General features: G+C 39.8%; 1 protein-coding gene across 1 annotated transcript in view; it reads left to right on the top strand.

Moving 5' to 3' along the window:
- The window catches only part of caskin1 (CASK interacting protein 1), a 96,079-nt gene that overhangs the window by 38,452 nt on the left and 38,554 nt on the right, over positions 1-19,073 (top strand). Inside the window, 1 exon segment of the mRNA XM_054607536.1 lies at positions 17,622-17,673. Within this exon segment, the coding sequence (XP_054463511.1) occupies positions 17,622-17,673 (52 nt within the window).

The following is a 19,073-nucleotide window of genomic DNA, read 5'->3' as shown; positions in this document are numbered from 1 at the left end:
ATGTTCCAAATTGGCTCGTTTTAAAACAAGAACCATGCAAACTAAACATGCTTTTTACAAGATAGAGAATATACCGCAGACACATGTATGTCCATTGTAATAATTTGACGGAGACTATTTCTTTTAAATTTTTATAGTCATATGTGAAAAAACAACATAAGAGAAATGTATAAGAAAGATATTAGACATATATTGAAAGAGCATATGATATTCAGAGCATTAATAAGCATCAAACAACAAATATCTACATATCTCCAATAGCTCATGTGGACGTTGTGCACTGCTCTCCTACAGCGGCTACAGACGCACTGACCAACAGAGTTGTTGTGGAGGTGGGACACCCAACCTCTGGTTTCCCCCTAAATGAAGCTCCCACACTGTTAGCTCTGTCAGCACTGTTTGTTGCACTGTTAGCTGCGATCCGCCTGCTCAGCCATCGCCATGTTAAGAGCCATTGAGAAGCAAAAAAATGCTCCCAAATTATATTTAATTTACGGCTCCTTTAAACCTATTTGTAGTTTCTAAGTAGGGAAGGTCAATATGTCAAAACATTTTTTTATCATGATATATGTTCATATCTCGTTAACAATATATATTACAATTTAGCATGTGTTTTTGTTATCCAACAAATAAAAAAGGATATGAAATAATCACATGGTTGGTAAACTCTTTAATTACTTAAATACTTGAAAAAAAGTTTTTTTCTCATTTGATTAAGAACTCTGAGTAAGTAAGTAATGTCATTATCAATTCGATATGGCAATGGGTCTCACAATATCTGAATATATAATTTAATCACAATATGATTCCATTGAAAGACGGCAAATTATCATATTGAATAGAAGATATATGTGTTTAAAAAACGTTACGTTTCTACATTAAAACGTGGATCTAACAGTAGCAGAGTATGTTAACACATCATTGACTAGCATTAGCACTGCTATGCTACGCTAGCTTCTGAAGTTATACTGATGTCAACGCATGCTGCTTTTGCTTTTAAATGACTGTAACGATGAATTAAGACCTACCTATAAATGATCATATTGAATTATCGCCTAATAGTGCTAATAATAGGGGTTATAGATTTGTTATATTAGAACATATATACTATTATAGATTCAAAGATAGGTAATATTATTTGTTGAACAATAAAGCCTTTGGTAAAAAAAAAAAATCCATTACTTACAAATATATATATATATATATATATATATATATATTTATATTTTTATAAATATATTTTTATTTATATTATATTCTGTTTAAATTAATAAATGTAATTGGCATTATAAAAATGGAAAAACTTAAAAACTGACTGTACTCTTAATCCTGTATCCTGTTTTACTGCTTATCTTAACGCTTCATATTTTCCAGACATGTTTTAATTTTACCTTATGAGAGGCTTCCAGGGTGGAGATTAACCAATGATTTTGGCAAAGTAACGCTATCTTGTTATCTCGCCCTGTCCACATCTCTTCAATATGCGGAGAAATCCAAAGCTTAACAGACCTGCTGTGCCTCATTACAGCTGCTAAACCATTAGACAATCATTGGTCAGGCGAGGGTTTAGCAAACGGTAAATTAGCAATCACAGATTAAAGGCCCTGCCACTCTAAATCTCTCTTTCATTTTCAGTTTAGTACAGTTAGGTTTATTGGCCTATAGCATGTGAAAGTACACAAAACAATAAAAAATACTGATAAAACTTTCAAGCTATCAGCACGCACGAACTTTATGTTGGTGCAAATTCATAATATTTTTGAACAACCCAGAAATAACAGTCTATTACAGCCTGCCCACATCGATCGGTTATTCCCATAATCACAATTTTTACTTTCCCTCTTTCTCCATCTCTGTCCTTTTCTCTCAGATGGACGAGTATCCGTTCGGAAAGTATCTCCACTCTAATTCAATCACCCCACTTCCTGTTTACCTGGCAGTGTGTGTGTGCGTGTGTGTGTGTACAGCTGAGCAAATATGGATCGGAACTAATCATCACTCGTCATCCTGTCCTGTGCACTTTGCCAACCGTTGTGCACACAAACAGAAACACACGCGTGCACAGAAATATAATTCATATTGAGCTTGCAAGCTGTTGCACCAGATACGAGTCAGTTCAAACCTACTGTAGCCACGTTTGAACAACGTTCTGCTATAACTTAATAGCAAATGAATACACCACTTACATTTAGTGACAAGGTTAAGATGTAACTTAAAATGTACACACCCCCAGAGCATGTGTAAGTTCATTTTAAGCCAGAGTTTATTGATGTAATGCAATGTCTTCCGGAAAACGGTGGATTGCACCCTCTGGGTTGGGAGTGAGTCACTGCCCCAAGCGAGGGAGTTCAAGTATCTCGGGATCTTATTCACGAGTGAGGGTAAAATGGAGCGGGAGATGGACAGGCGGTTCGGTGCAGCGTCAGCAGTGATGCGGGCGTTGTACCGGACCGTTTTGGTGAAGAAGGAGCTGAGCCGAAAGGCAAAGCTCTCGATTTACCAGTCCATCTACGTTCCAACCCTCACCTATGGTCATGAGCTTTGGGTAGTGACCGAAAGAATGAGATCGCAAATACAAGCGGCCGAAATGAGCTTCCTTCGTAGGGTGGCTGGGCTCAGCCTTAGAGATAGGGTGAGGAGCTCAGACATCCGGAGGGAGCTCGGAGTAGAGCCGCTGCTCCTTCGCGTCGAAAGGGGCCAGCTGAGGTGGCTCGGGCATCTGATCAGGATGCCTCCTGGACGCCTCCCTTTAGAGGTTTTCCAGGCACGTCCAACTGGTAAGAGGCCCCGGGGTAGACCCAGAACACGCTGGAGAGATTATATATCTCGTCTGGCCTGGGAACGCCTCGGGGTTCCCCAGGAGGAGCTGGAAAGTGTTGCTGGGGAGAAGATGGAGGACCAAATGACCCGCCCCGGATAAGCGGAAGTGGATGGATGGATGCAATGTCTTTAATATCTACACTGGGGACGGCAGTATAATTACACCAAGAAGACAAAAAGTCAGCACAGCTGTTTTATCGGCCTGTACTTAAATGTTCATGGAGGACCCTCCTTAGCTTGCTGCCCCCACATCTAGCGACCCGGCCCCGGATAAGCGGAAGGAAATGGATGGATGGATGGATTGTATAATTCCACGAAAATGGTGATTTGTATAAAATTCTTCCTGTGCAGGTGTTTCTTGCACCCAGAGGTCAGGGGACAGTCCATTATTTGCATATTTCCCTACATATATATAGGACCGGTTTAAACAGGGAAACATGGAGAAAGATAGAAGACAGATGTAGAAAAGAGAGAGTATTCTATTTACATAAAATGACATTACCTGTATGTAATTATTACACTCAAAGGTTCAATAAGTTTGTCCATATAAGTGAGAAACAGGAAGGAGGGAACATAAAGATGTTCTTTCAGTCAAATGGAAGAATAGTGAAAATGTGGGGCAGGAATACAAAAAAAAAATCAGCTTACACATTGCATGACAACTCTTCACATCGTGACAATTACCCCTGTTGCTGGGTTCTATTTTCATAAAAAATCTAATAAATCACTTATTTTGAGAAGAGAAAATAGAGTAAAACAGTGACAGCAACGACGATGTCCTCCGTTAACTAAACAATAAACCAATCAGACCCCAAAATGTTATGCTAACGTTAGCTGTTTTGGCTAACCCAGTTCCGTGACGTAAAATGTTGGCATGTGCATATCAGCTACATTACCGTATCCCAGCTTCATTGTATCCCAGCAAATATATTGTCCTTTATTTGGTTGTTGAACTGGAGCATGAATGTTCTGCAGGGATGTGCAAGCATTTGTAAGAACACGCAATTTCTTTTTTCTTTAAATACATTTTATGTGCACGTATATCAGATAAGATAAGATAAGATAAGATAAGATAAGATAATCCTTTATTAGTCCCGCAGCGGGGAAATTTGCAGACTTACAACAGCGTAGAGTAAAGTGCACACAAGAGACATAGTAGAAGAAGACAAGCTAAAAATAAAAAAAAATGAAAAATAAAAATAAAATAAAACAAGTATTATAAATAAGCAATAAAAAAAAACAGTAGAAAAAACAACAATAACTGAAATATTATATTTACAGACAGAAAAAAAACAAAAACTATTTTAACTATTTTTAACTTTTTTAACTATTATTGCACAGTGTAATGTATTGCACAGGTTTTTATTGTCATGTTATTATTGTTATGCTATTATTGTCATGTGGTCATGTGGTCTGCTGGGAGCAGAGCTGGTTGTGCAGCCTGACAGCAGCAGGATCATCATATCTGTGCTTGATGTGCAACAGCTTTAAGAGGGAAGCAAAGATAGCAAGGGAGCGAAGCGAGGAGAGAAGGAGATGAGTGGTCGGGGGGAGGAAAGGAAGAGGAGGGAAATCAGAATGAAAAGAAGGCGGATATTCAAGAGGAAACAAGTAATTGATCAGGCAATAAAATAAAATATGTTTGTTTCATGTTGGAATCAGTTAAACACACACACACACACACACACACACACACACTACTTCTTCCTCCATCATATGTTTTTTTCTCTACTCCTCTTCCCTCCTCTGTCGGAGGCTTCAGAAACAGATGTGTCAGGATCACACGTATGTGGGGGAGTGTACAGAAGTGCTCCAGAGTGGGGTGTGTGTGTGTGTGTGTGTGTGTGTGTGTGTGTGTGTGTGTGTGTGTGTGTGTGTGTGTGTGTGTGTGTGTGTGTGTGTGTGTGTGTGTGTGTGTGTGTGTGTGTGTGTGTGTGTTTGTGTGTGTTTGTATGGAGAGTTAGCAAGGATGTGACGTGTGTATTTATAGTAAATGAATTCAGCTGGCTACACCTCTGACTTCCTCTGGCACACTCTGAACCGTGTGTGTGTGTGTGTGTGTGTGTTAGTGCACGTTTCTGCGTGTGCTGCGCTGCATACATTCTTAGCCTGCGGGTACGTGTTTGTGACGTTGTTACAGCGTTGCACGTACGCATGGTTGCATCTCTGCGCTCATACCTTGGGATGCATCAAGTGACATCGTCCAGTCTGACAGCGTGCAATTATTGACTGCATGCTCTCCCATAATGCAGCTGTCAATCATTGAAAGCGTCCCACGGCGGCACTCTGAGTGACAGAGATGGTCTGGGGTCAATTGGGTAGAGAGAGAGAGAGAGAGAGAGAGAGAGAGAGAGAGATTATATGGGCACTATGGACAGTTCTAATCTATTTTGGTCTAATCGAGTTCTAATGTGTGGTTTATTCATTCGTTAAGAAACGAGTGCACTTAAGCTCCTTGTCCGACGTCTGTTCCAGTGATTTACAATGACTGATCTTTGTCCACCAGAAATGCCAAAGTTCATTTGAATTGTGTTATGTTAATTATTTTGTAAGTATAATGTTTTTTTTATTATTATTTTACTGACAAACTTTCTATATTGTAAAATACAAGGGGCTGCAACTGACAATTATTTTCATTATCCGTCCATATTGGCGATTCTTTTTTTTTTCTATATGAAATGCACATCATAATTTCCCAGAGCCGAGGTGACACATACACATTTCCCTCTTTTGTCCCGACAGTTCAAACTCCAAAGAAACGCTCCCGTAGAACAAAGAAAGAAAAGCAGCAACTCCTCACATTTGATAAGAATTTTCCATTTATCAAATAATTAATTAATAGGCTTATAATTTCAGCTCTACAATGTTTATAATATTGACATCTGCATTGAAATGTTTTTGTTACGTGTCACACGTTGTCATACGTTGTATGGTTATTCACACGTTATTGGGGGCCTTTCATTACTGTGTGACTTAATGACATACAACTAAAAATAAAATACATTGTTATCTATTCCTATGTAAAGGAATCCACAAAAAAACCATTACGTCTAAAAAAAGCTTCTGCTAAATTCCTTTTGAATCTCACAGTCTTCATCGGCAGATGGAGCTGATGAAGAACTTTAAATTCAGTCGAGAGCCCCAGAGCAAAAGATAGTAAGTGAATCCTTGAAAGTTCAAAATTCTTCATTAAAAAACGCTCAACAATAGTTTTTTCTCAAGTTCAAAGGGCAACTGGTTGAAAAAACGCATGGCACATTTAATATTGAATGATAGCTTTCTCAACAAAAAGAAATATGCACGACATATCCAATCAGTCATTAAACATATCAGCCCTCTGTGTATGTATCCCAGACAATTTACATTTATTATGTGTTTTACGCTCCAAATACCATCTGAACCAATGTCAGTGTTATGTTTGATAAATGTAATCTGCAGAACTGTGCACCAACTGTACTCCATTATAGATCGTCTAGGGCCAAGTTTTCCACTAATCACTGCATAATTGTGACGGTAAACTTAATTTTATTTGCAGCATTCGACTCAAATAACAAATTATATTTGTAACATGAATGCTGCTGTTTATCCCTGTGTTTGTAGTGTTTTTCCCGACTATGATTATAACTGCACTGCCCTCTGTTTAAATGGCTCCCTTTTGGCTTTGCTTTGATTCACACAATTAGTCACTTGCCACCCGCATCCCATACGGGTCGACGGTGAGGACAGAGAGAGAGAGGGAGTCTATACTTACAGTAATTAATGTGTTAACTGTGGTAATGATCCGGAGCTATTTCGCCGCACCGAGCTCGGCTGATCTGGCGTCAGCAGAATGTCTGAGTAGAGGAGTCTCCATGAGGACGCATCACTCAGAGCCTGTTTTACTCCGTCTGGAAATAATGATGTCACACTGTCACCTCTCTCATTACGGCAATGAGATTGTATTTATGTGTGTGCGCATGTGATTCTGAATCCGTGTGCTTCGGGCTCATGTGCAGCTCACTATACTACATGTATAGGGAGAGCTGGAGGATGCTTGTTGCTTGGCAACTGCCTCTGTGCAACCCGGTGCTCCCTAGTTGTGTGTGCGTGTGTAGGCAGGGAATCGGTTCAGGCCGCAGGCTGAGGTATTGCAGCAGCATCATGAAATCAGTATTTTCCCAGAGTTCTGCTGCGGCAGTCAACCGAATAGTAAGCATCTGCAGGTAAAGTACATAATACAAAACTATAAAGGTGGAGGGTTAACTAAAATTATTATTTTATTATATTATATAGTGGTTTTGCATTTAAATCCTGTACACAACCATAGTGGAACCACACACTTATGTTACCAGATTAGATCTCCTTACAGGACCATGTGGGTGTGTACAGGTTGGGTTTGATGGGGGCGGGACAATTACCCTATCAATCAATCTCATTGGTCCATAGGGTTTTTTGAATTCCTAGCATAGCTCCACCCATCTTCAATCAAACTAGAGATTAACCAGACATTAACTGAAATCTCTTTGCTTTCTCTCCAGATTTTGGAAGCAAACGTTGGAGTTGCATTTTAAATTGAGCTTTGGGGTGTGAGGGGTGTTGGGGAGGCGCAGTTGTCTTGATTTTGTCAGAGTGTATAGGTTAGAGTTGGGAAAAATATTTGAATATTAAAACTTGCCAACAACTGGCCACTTGTATTTTCTGCCTGGGGATGTGTTCTTGTTCGAGCTGCAAGTTTGCTATGTTCCACAAGCACTCTTGCTTTTTTTGTTAAACATAGAAACAAAATAAACTCACACAATGTCAAGAAAGGAAATATTTGTACACTTATTCCCCTTATTAAAACTGAAAAATACAACCGTCTTTCTACTGTTCCAACAATCAGCAACTTTGGTTTTGCCAAAAATGAATTCAGCCAGTTAAAAGTGAAAATAGGCCGACTTTACAAGCTGTTTTTATCCGCTCTGTGCTTCGTTTTAGGCAGATGCTCTTACACGTTCTTCGAAGGCAACCATTTAATAAGCCAAATAAAATGACAAAGATTGCCCCCACCCACCCTCCGCAATACTCAATCATAGATAGCCAATATATTCGTTGAATCGCACAAACCTAGTTGGATGTTATGCTACGGGGGGGCAGATCAGAACGATCTGAAGGTCGGTCCACCTTCCACAATCTAATAGGGAGGCATTTGGCAGCAGAGAGGATTTTTTGTGGTGGGTTTTGTGGGACACCTGTAAAGTAAATTCATTAAAAACACTGTTATTTTAACAACACAGAATTGGGGGATAATTTAGTCTTATACATCATGTTATATTAACAATATAAGTGGAAAAGCAGTCCAATACTCAAAATATGTCATATTATAATTTCTACATTATACCATTCCTTTATACTGAGCAGCATGACCCATTTCCATCTGAGCGCCGGTTACTTGGATGAAAACAGCAACAGATGTGGAACTGACACAAAAATTTGCCCCAACTCCCAACGCTATGCCTCCTCCATGCCGGCTCGCCCTTTGGCGGGCTGCACATTTCATCTAGCAACCCAATTTTTTGAAAACCTCTGCATGTTTCATCATAGTCAACTTACCTCTTTTATTGAAAATACAGCAAATTTTAATCATGTGTATGCTAAGTAATATATGGGCCTTTTAATGCGTATAGCTCTTAATTGAAAAAGATTACAAATGTGTTTAGGCGTGTGTGTGTGTGTGTGTGTGTTTAGTGTGTGTGTGTGTGTGTGTGTGTGTGTGTGTGTGTGTGTGTGTGTGTGTGTGTGTGTGTGTGTGTGTGTGTGTGTCTGAGCTGTGAGCAGATGGCGTGTGTGTGCTACCTGCTCACGAAGCAGAGTCCAGGAAGTGTTGATGAGGAGAGAGGAAGCAGGGAGGGTCAATGAGGATCAAACAGCTCCTGCAGTTACCACGCTGACACACACACACACACACACACACACACACACACACACACACACACACACACACACACACACACACACACACACACACACACACACACACACACACACATGCACAGTTCATCTCTCCGATAGTTTATGCAGATAAATTATTAACGCTGATTATTTATACTGAGACATCAGAGTAATGTGCTTCACAAATCACAGTAATGTGTGTGTGTTTGGTTTGGCTGTCAATGTGTGTGTACACGTTCATGATACAGCACTTTGTGTGAATGTGTGTGTAGTCGATTTACCGCGGTTTGTGTACATCTGGCAGGCAGTGGAGGATGTTGGCAGAGCTCCCGCTCTCACCCACTCTGCCCTTATATGATGTCGCTTACAAAGCTTCGGTCCTTATTTGATGACACCAATGGGGGGGGGCTGTCCTTTTTTTGATGTCAGAAATGAAGAGGGAGGGAGGTCACGAAGTCCAAAGCAAAACAATAATTTAACCCACACAGGGATGAAGTAGAGAGATGGCTTTTTATGTCCTAACCAGATCTAAACCAGCGGCCTGAGTGTGTGTTTTCACATGTGTGTGTATGGAGTTGCGAAGTGGGAGGGGTTGTTTTAAGTGTGCAGGGCACAAAGATCATCCCCCCCTCCTATAACTGAATAAAAAGCTCAGCTATAGTTAGAATGAATAACCAAACAGCTATGAATCAAGTTACGTCAATATTGAAGAATTTGTCTCATTATATGCAGATCGATGGGGTTCAAACAAACATATGTTGGCTACACACACTGAAGCAATGCAACTGACTTCAGGTAAAGCACACAACACTGAGATATTATCTATCACCTTTTAAGTTGTTACGGTGAACTTCTCAGCAAACAATTGTCTTTGTACACATATTAGCAGATATGAAGAGACATGATCACTCTTTCGGAGTAGTGTTCGTGTCCACCTGAGTCCAATATCCACACGCCCTTCGCCTCTGTCCCAGCCAAAGTGTCCTTGTACAACGGTTAGTACGATATCTTATGGAAAGTTATTCCTTGTTTTTTCTGCATTCCTACAAATGCCCAAAAAATCGTTATGCGCATATACTCTCTTTTCAAAATAAATCTCCGTCATCAAAGGAAAAAGTTTAGCAAACAAAACTACTTAGTTATGTTTAGAAAAACAAAACTACTTAGTTATGTTTAGAAAAACAAAACTACTTAGTTAAGTTTGAGTAAAGATAGTGAAATAGTTATTTAGGTTTGGGCAAAAAATCTACTTAGTTAGGCTTGGCAAACAAAACTACTTAGTTAAGTTTAGGAAATGATCCTAGACTACTTAGTTTGGTTAGGATCGTGGTTGGGTTGAAATAAGTATGTTAGTTGCTTTACATGAAAAATAAATCAACATGCACTTCTTCTTTCACATGGGGCACGAACAGCGGTATCCCTGAGGAAATACCGGAACTACATCCCCTCCCATCTGCCCCGTGTGACTTTTTGCGGTCTTTACACTCCCTGTTTTTCTTTCGTTATGCTTTTGTTGGATATTTACAAATTGCAGTGCAATCATTTTTTGTAGGTATAGCTACAAACGCTGTATGAGAGCGGTTGCTTTCACCCCATCAGGGAAATATCAGCTTCAGATGCTAAATGCTACCGGGCCGTATGGCTTTTTTCCAAATTTTCACGGGCACCGTCAGCCCAAGAATCAGGGATTGCCAATGGATTCCTGCAGGTGTGTGTATGCATGTGCGGCGCAGTTAGGAAAGGTTAAACCGACTACATGAGTGTAGTTTTACAACATTTCTGATTTGATTCCTCTGAGTACCGTTCAAGAATAAAGAGTCGACCTTAATAACGCTGCATAAATGCATGAATACAGGCCCTGCTACTGTGCCTGCCAATGTAATTGTACTGTGAGTGCTACAATGGAGAAACAGAGAGGAAAATGATTACGTGAGAGAGAGCAAGAAAAGAAATACTATCACCTTTCTCATTTGCCGACCTGGAGGGAATTGATGGCAGGAGAAGAAAGAGGGGGTGGAGAGGTGGAGGAAATAGTCAGAGGAGGGGGAATGGGGACAGATCAATCAGGGCCAAGACAACAGGTCTACTTTCAGTGAGCACTCCAGACTCCAGCACACTATTTTCCATCCTCACTGCCAGGGAGAGAGAGTCAAAGAGGAAGGAAAAAGACATTTGGAGGGACAGGAGAAAGGCACAGGAGCTAAGGTTATAAGTTAACGTTTCCTTTTCATTCATTTCATTCTTTAAAGTAAAGGGACTTCCTGTGATAGAACAATATAAACTCCCAATTTTAAAACTTGTCTGTACAACAAACTCCGTCCTCCCCAGGACATGTTATATAACAGCACAGCATATTACGAAAAGCAGTGACACTGTTCTCTTTTCCTCTCCCATGAGGATAAAATCAGCCCATTTTTGCCAAGGGCTAAGAAAAACAGAGACTCAGCAGACTGCAAATAATCCCCTGTAAAAACCATGTAGTCTCTTTTACCTTGACTGCCTCCATCTCATAACTGGAATATGGATATTTCTAACCTTTTCTAACATGCATGCGTTGACACCACAATTTAAAAAACATCCCCTTCAGCTCTCCCTGACCTTTGACCTTTATGTCCACCGGTAGCGATCTATACCCCATCAATGCGGAGGATGGCATTAACTCACACGCTAATATGTCACTTATGTAAAGAGACTAAGTGAAACAGGAACTGTTCCAGAAGTGAGAACACTTCAATTAAAAGTCACATGGACATTCGTAGGAATGCAAATGACTAAATTCCAGCCAGGAACATGACCTTACTCAACAGTACGTCATGCTGTTTGTTTAATTCGTCTAGACAAGGATGGCAATATTTAGCCTTGCTAGCAGCAGGGCTCTTATGATGGCAATGGCGGTCTGTTGGTCTGTTGGTTGGTCATTCTAGGTCCCTTTAGGTCACCCTTTAATTTTGCAGGTGCCAATCTGTTCAACACTTTTTGCCAATTAAAAATACCTACCGCTACTTGCAAACATATAAGATAGTGAACATGGTGAACATTAAACCTGCTTTATGTCATCATGGTAGCATTGTCATCAGCTGTAGCTTAAAGCTAGGGTGGGCGATTTTGGAGAAAACAGCCGCTGCCACGCTACCTGCTGTAGCTCCTCCCACCGAACGTCAGTTATGCGCGTTCATGTGAATTCAGTTACATTGATAGGAAGACAAACACCATGTCCGACGCACCAACGTCGTTGCCAAGGTGACCGGACAGTCCCACAGCCAATAAGAACGGAGAATCGGAGCCTCGCTCTGATTGGTCAAAGTGTACATGAGCGGTGGCAATTTTTGGGTGCCCACAGAGGCAGGGGAGAGCAAAGTTATGAGCAGATATTCTCAGAGCACTTCACCTACATATAGCTGACTGGCTATTAGGACAGTTTTGCCAAATATTACAGTAAAGAAATTACCCACCCTAGCTTTAATGGCTTACAAGACTATGACGGAAGTGATGGCCAATCCCTTTATCACTTCCGCTGTATAAGCTGTTGCAGCAATTCCTGGCATGATACCATTTGTTATACAGATTTAATGCTATATTTAACTATTTTTTACCACTCAAGAATTTATAAAAACATTAAGACACCAAGACCTTGAAGAATACCAAGGGAAAAGCCATGTTGTGATTTAGTATCAAAGTTTTTGACATTTGGCAATTGAATGGTAAGGGGTTCAATCTAACAAACACCCTTTTTGTCAATAACCCTAGGAAAGCCATACGTCCTCTGATTGCCCAGGGTCTGTATTTTCTGGTTGTTAAGAGGCTGTGAGTATCGTAGAGGTCACAACAGGTCATTTCAAACAGTGACTTCAAGTTTCAAAACCTGGTCTCACTATGTGAAATGAAAACTATGAGGTCTAACGTCATCGCACATGATTACAATTGGGCTCATTCCATCCTCAAGAGCTTTCCAGTCGTACCAAAGTTATGCAATTACAAGACTGTTAAGGGCAAAAGTTTGGAAAATGACGTTGGAAGAGTGTTGGTGGTTAAGGTAGAAGCCAAGTTTTGATGAAAAGTAGGCTACACTCATTGGTTAAGGCTGGATTTAACCAAAATTTCAACTTTTAAGTGCAAAGGATGCTGTAGTTGATTCTCATTTATCATACAATATGGATACTGTATATAACACCCAAGAGCAGATTTCTTTTATTTTTTAGAAAGACCAATAAATGTCATGTGATTGGGGCAATCTGATTGGTCTACCAACCTATTTACGAACCCCAAGTTCTATTTAATGCATGCGTCCTCATTTCCTTGTAAAATAACCTGATGAAGGTCTACGTACCGAAACGTTGCTACTAAAAGATATTTATACGCAAGTGAAGAAGACAGTGTGCGGGAGTTTTTTGTTCTAGAAAGACCAATAAAGAAATGCTAAATGAGAGATTTCAGTGAGTGATAGGAACTAGTGGAACAACTATAACAACTAATGATATCAATTTTGCTTTCACAAATGGACAAAGATGCTTTAAATATTCCTTTCAATTATTTAACTTGAACATCAAACTCAGGAATATATTTGCTCATCATGTGTAATTACCTTCAATTTACGTTTCTCATTTCTCTCTTGTATATAGCTACCTATGTTCATATCCAATAATATTCAACATGTACGGCATATTTCAACATACTATCAGTGCCTGTTATTCTATTTAATTCCTGAAGCAACAATGCATCAGTTGCTGTATTAAATGTATAATTGCCCCTACTCAGTCTTAACCCACTTGTTTATATTACATTTTCTCTTTTTCTCTATCTTATTACGAAAGGCACCCCGACTTGCACTGAAAGAGAAAAAAAGCTCTTGAAATCCCCCAAGGGTTCAACAAATTTAATTGACTTTATAAAAACTGATTTTTATTCCTCAGTTTTGTAGAGATTACTCGCCTCCAGCATTTTCGGAGGAGCTTTGCTTCCGTGGGAAAGTTTGTTTGCAGATTTCCACAAAACAGTTCAAAGCCAAAATGAATATTGAAATGTGCGGTTGTCAGCTGGTGAATATTTCTATATTGTACTGCATTTTATTATGTTTCACTTTGCACTGCAAATAGTGTCCTCGCTGCAGGCGGGTCTAGGCTGGAAGAAGACTGGGAGCACATATGGGTGCTGTCAGATGCTTTGACAGGGACTCCAACAGGCCTGCAGTCAGTGCAGTGTCCAACAAAACAGAAGCTATGAATGCAGCAGTGTTTTTTTGAATGTTTTGTGTGCTATTTTTGTGCATTTAAGCGTGCATGGCATTTTCTGTTTTGACATGAATGTATTTATGAGTTCTCACTGTATCTGTGTGTGTTTGTGTGGAGTTTTGGAGTGTGTTTTTCAGCTGGATGGCTTCATCATAACCATGGTTTCTCTGTTTGTTTTGACTGTCTACTACTATGTTGCTGTCCAGCATCTCCGAGCAACACAGACACACACACACACACACACTCACACAGAGGCATGGACACACTGACGCAATAGCAAAAACTAAGACAGGAGGTATTTATCACCCAGTTTGCCTTTTAAACCAGGTGTGTGTGTGTGTGTGTGTGTGTGTGTGTGTGTGTGTGTGTGTGTGTGTGTGTGTGTGTGTGTGTGTGTGTGTGTGTGTGTGTGTGTTACATTACTGTACATTGTTACGGCTATACAGTTTATATATTGCATGTTGCAGCCCCGCCAGTTCTCACTCCCAATTCTGCTTATACGTCGGCTTGGTCAGTGGCCCTACGTGTCAAACTATGGCGCTCTACGTGGCCATGGTTATGGTGGGAGAAAAGGAGGAAGTCAGGTGAAGAACTATAGTATTAAAAGTGTTAAACTCCGCTTGGGGAGGAGTTTGGGGTAGATGGACGTGTCTGTCAGTATGTAACTTAAGTTACATTACATTCCGTGGCATTACTTAATGTACTTAACTTACGTCACATACATAACTCAGCCTACTTCACTACGTAACAAACATACTCATTTTGACCCCAACCACTATATTTCACTAAACTCAGCCAAGTCGTTTGGTTGCCTAAACCTTGCCAAGTTGTTTCCCGTAAACACATAGCTTTATTTTGAAAAGACAGTGGAAATTGACACGTGCAGAACAGATTTTGTTAGGGTTCCCTGGTGTTACACCCTCCCACAGCAGGTACTCACACACACACACACACACACACACACACACACACACACACACACACACACACACACACACACACACACACACACTCATTCAAACTAAGGGTGAAGATAGTGCCTTTTAAAGCTCATTGTCCATGTGTTTGTTTGTGTGAGAGAGAGAGAGTGTGTGTGTGTGTGTGTGTGTGTGTGTGTGTGTGTGTGTGTGTGTGTGTGTGTGTGTGTGTGTGTGTGTGTGTGTGTGTGTGTGTGTGTGTGTGTGTGTGTGTGTGTGTGTGTGTGTGTGTGAATCCCTGCATTTAGTGGCCAGAAATAGCCTGGTAGGAAATCAATGTTCCTCCCCCAGTGGCGCTGAGAGCTCTTTCCTCTACAATGAAGGGACTGTCCTGTTTCCTGCACCCTGGAGTGTGTGTGTGTGTGTGTGTGTGTGTGTGTGTGTGTGTGTGTGTGTGTGTGTGTGTGTGTGTGTGTGTGTGTGTGTGTGTGTGTGTGTGTGTGTGTGTGTGCGTGTGTGTAGAAGGGGCTGAAAGAGAGAAAGCAGAAAGAGTACAGACTCATCTTGGCTGTGCATCATCAGCTGACATTAGACATAAAAACAAAGGGCAGATAATTTATAAAATAATTTGGGTGAAAGGAAGTTGTGCTCTGACTCCCTCTACCTGTATATCATTTACTTTAGAATAGATGATGTGTAGGTGCTAATAGGCATTGCCTGATGAGCAGCATCAGATCATGAGAGAGATCACTGACCCTGCCGTTAGTTTTCTCACCTGTGACATTGCTTTTGGCAGCGAGCCAGCCACCGGCCTCCTGAGCTGTGATGGGAGCAGTGAGTGAATCAGTGACGTCATCAGATAAGATAAGATAAGATAAGATAAGATAATCCTTTATTAGTCCCGCAGCGGGGAAATTTGCAGGCTTACAACAGCGTAGAGTAAAGTGCACACAAGAGACATAGTAGAAGAAGACAAGCTAAAAATAAAAAAATGAAAAATAAAAATAAAATAAAACAAGTATTATAAATAAGCAATAAAAAAAACAGTAGAAAAAACAACAATAACTGAAATATTATATTTACAGACAGAGAAAAAAACAACAACTATTTTAACTATTTTAACTATGCACAGTGTAATGTGTAATGTATTACACATTCACTGTGAATAGAGACGTTCTAATACCATTTATTCCTAATACTGATACTTGAACATGTGTGTTGCAGGATACCGAGTACTGATCTGATACCCTGCGTTAAAAACAACAAATAAATAATAATATATATTTTTTATATTGCTGTGAAAACCTCTCTTTCAAACACCTGTGTTTATTTGAAATTCTCACCAAAAACTAAATTTGACATGCCAACATTTAAATATATCATGATAATTCATCTAAGCCCAATACTCATTTTTACTTAATAAGGCCTGAACGCATCATAGTGTAATGCAAAGAACCCCCCTTAACGTAGGGGGGGCTTTTAGCTCCTTTAATTATCCAAGCAAGACTGTGATCCCATTGGCTGCTAATAGCTAACCAAGCTAACTTAACTAGCTCTCCTCATGTCAATTTTACAACACGGATTTATTGTTCATAATGTCGCATTAGCAGGGAATTAAATTGAGTGTTTAATCATAGATGTGTAGTACTAGTTTGCACATGTCCATTATTGATATTGGTTTAGATCGTATTAGCCAAAATGGCATTTAAAAAAAAATGTTTGCTGTCCAAACTTTCTAAAAATCAATTTGGATTCAATCAGGAGTCTACACCATAACAAAGTCTTGTTATTTGAGTATTTTCTGTAATACTGGCCTTACCAGGAACATCTGTACTTTTCTGCAGGAAAAAGGAGACGTTGGCCGTCATATTCACGCTATTATCACATATTAACCAGAAGTGTACCACTCAAATTTACATTCCAGTCTTTGTTGTATTTTTAGGAGGCTGTGTTGTTTATAACATTACGGACACGGCTGTAACGTCAATCCATAATACAACCTCTTTACTCAACTGTTGAGTGTTGCAAGAGTCAGTTTGAATCTATTCATGAAGAGCAATTAACAAACAGGTCACAAAGTGCGGTTTCGCCCATTGCCAGCGTGTCGTCCACTCAGAACTGCTCAGCATGAGGCCAAAGTGGTGTGCTAAAGTATCTCAACTGTGGTGTGCAACACAATCACTTTAACACATAGGTTGTTTTTTCTTTTTTAGCGTATAAGGTGATAGCTTAAATGAAATTCTGAAAATTAGTCTTTTCATGCTGTATGATTTTTATTTTTTTTTAAATTAAAAAAAAGGTTACACACATAAGAAAGCTGCACATTTTGTGTATTTTAATTATATAGGCAGGTTTGAATGTGAATTCTGCAATCATGCGTCACCACACACAGAAGCAAAGCAATGCTCTGAAGGATGTCAACTTTCATAATAAGAGATGGATATTATCCCTGTGTGGTACTGAACTCAAGGAAATGTCATGGCAAGGAAATATGACAACAGTATGACTCATAATTAATCTCACTATTAGTCTCATTTTGGGGGGAAATTAATAAGGAAGAAGGTTCTTTTTTTTACAAGGTTGAGCACAAATTGCTCTTCACCTATAGCACAATGATGCTGTCAACATAAACATTAAATATAACACCTATATTGTTGTGTGATATTGCAAAAAAGGTGTCGACCGTCTATCAATATCACTTATATTCTGCAAAAATCAATTAATGTTCCACTTTCTTGTGTTTCAGAGCTCCTCGGTTCGGCAAAGAAAGTGAACGTCAACTTCCAGGATACAGACGGGTGAGTTATCTCTCCTATTCACCTCTCTCCCTTCCTCCTATCCCTTTTTTAAACATTTGTCCTGTCCTGCTCATTCATACACAGTAAAAGCTGCATTATCACGATAGGTTTGCTTGTGTCTCTATAGTATTAAAAAGCAGAAGGATTAGCCCAGATGACACTGAGCTAAAGTTCATGGCGTGTTTATGTTTATGGTCACGTGTGAAATAGAAAGAACATTAATGCTTCGTGGCCACATGAGCGCTTATAATCGTGAGTTACTGCTTCAAGACTACTGTTTAAGACCCTGCAGACAAACTTGTCCACTAGTCTAGCGCGGATGACACACAATGAATGACTTTAGTGTGACGTACTGCTCCAGACGTCCACAGCATGCTGCTGCATGGGGCTGGCTGAGTAGCTGTACTCGATACCTATTTATTTGAATGTTTAAATGTGGTTACTCCTTTGTTTTTAAGAGATGCACTGAGGCAAAAATTCCTATCAACTGTGTTGACATGGCAATAAAGTTAATCTATCTAACCAATCTAAGGTATCGAGCGAAATATCCTGCAGCACCAAGTATTATCGAAACTTCTCCGGTCACATTTTTACCAAGATCTGGGAAAAAAAATGACGATTGCTAGCAGCCAGTCCCCGCACGCATTCTTCAGTTTAATGCAATGTAAAGTTTCCAGTTGCTTTGCCAGATCTGTTTTCATTTTAAAAGCACAATGCAGCTTGTTTATGATGGATGCTGCAACAGATACTTTGTAGCTGTGCTTTGCTCATTTTAATAACTGTACACAGCAAATGTATATCTGTATATCCTAAATAGTGCATATTAGTGGAAGGATCATTTTAATTTCAGATTTTGGAAGGGGATGTGACATAAGCAAAAAAAAAAAACGTTTTTCAATACGCCTGTGAAGTCAAATAAATGTTTCTGGAACATTCATGATATTCCAGATCCTATCAGTGGCCCTTACTTCTTTCTATTCCCTCTGCACTTACAATATCTGTTCATCCAAAGATACATGACTGTCTGCATAGGAAACAGCGTGAGTTAGGAAACGCAGATTTCTTACAACCATGAGTCACGACAGCTTCAGCGCTTGTGAGAGTAATTTAAACTGTGCTGAATGAAGTGGTTTCTGTAAAGATCAAAAGTAATCCTCTCAGCGCTGCTTTGCCGCTGTAGCAGTGTAATCTAATTAGCGTGTTTACAGTTATTGCCTCTTTGCCCATGATTTCCTCCCTCAGCATTAAATGCTCCTTTCTGGCTGATGCAAACATGGCTGTGCATAGGTGAGTCATAAATAAAGTGTATGATATAGATATAGACTCCTCTGGTTGCAAAAAGAAGTCTGATTGTATAGAAGTCTATGAGAAAATGACTCTACTTCTCTCTTGATTTATTC

Source organism: Anoplopoma fimbria, chromosome 11 (assembly GCF_027596085.1).
Source record: "Anoplopoma fimbria isolate UVic2021 breed Golden Eagle Sablefish chromosome 11, Afim_UVic_2022, whole genome shotgun sequence".
Lineage (NCBI taxonomy): Eukaryota > Metazoa > Chordata > Actinopteri > Perciformes > Anoplopomatidae > Anoplopoma > Anoplopoma fimbria.
Note: the sequence above shows the minus strand (reverse complement) of the source record. Positions and strands in the feature narration are given on the sequence as shown.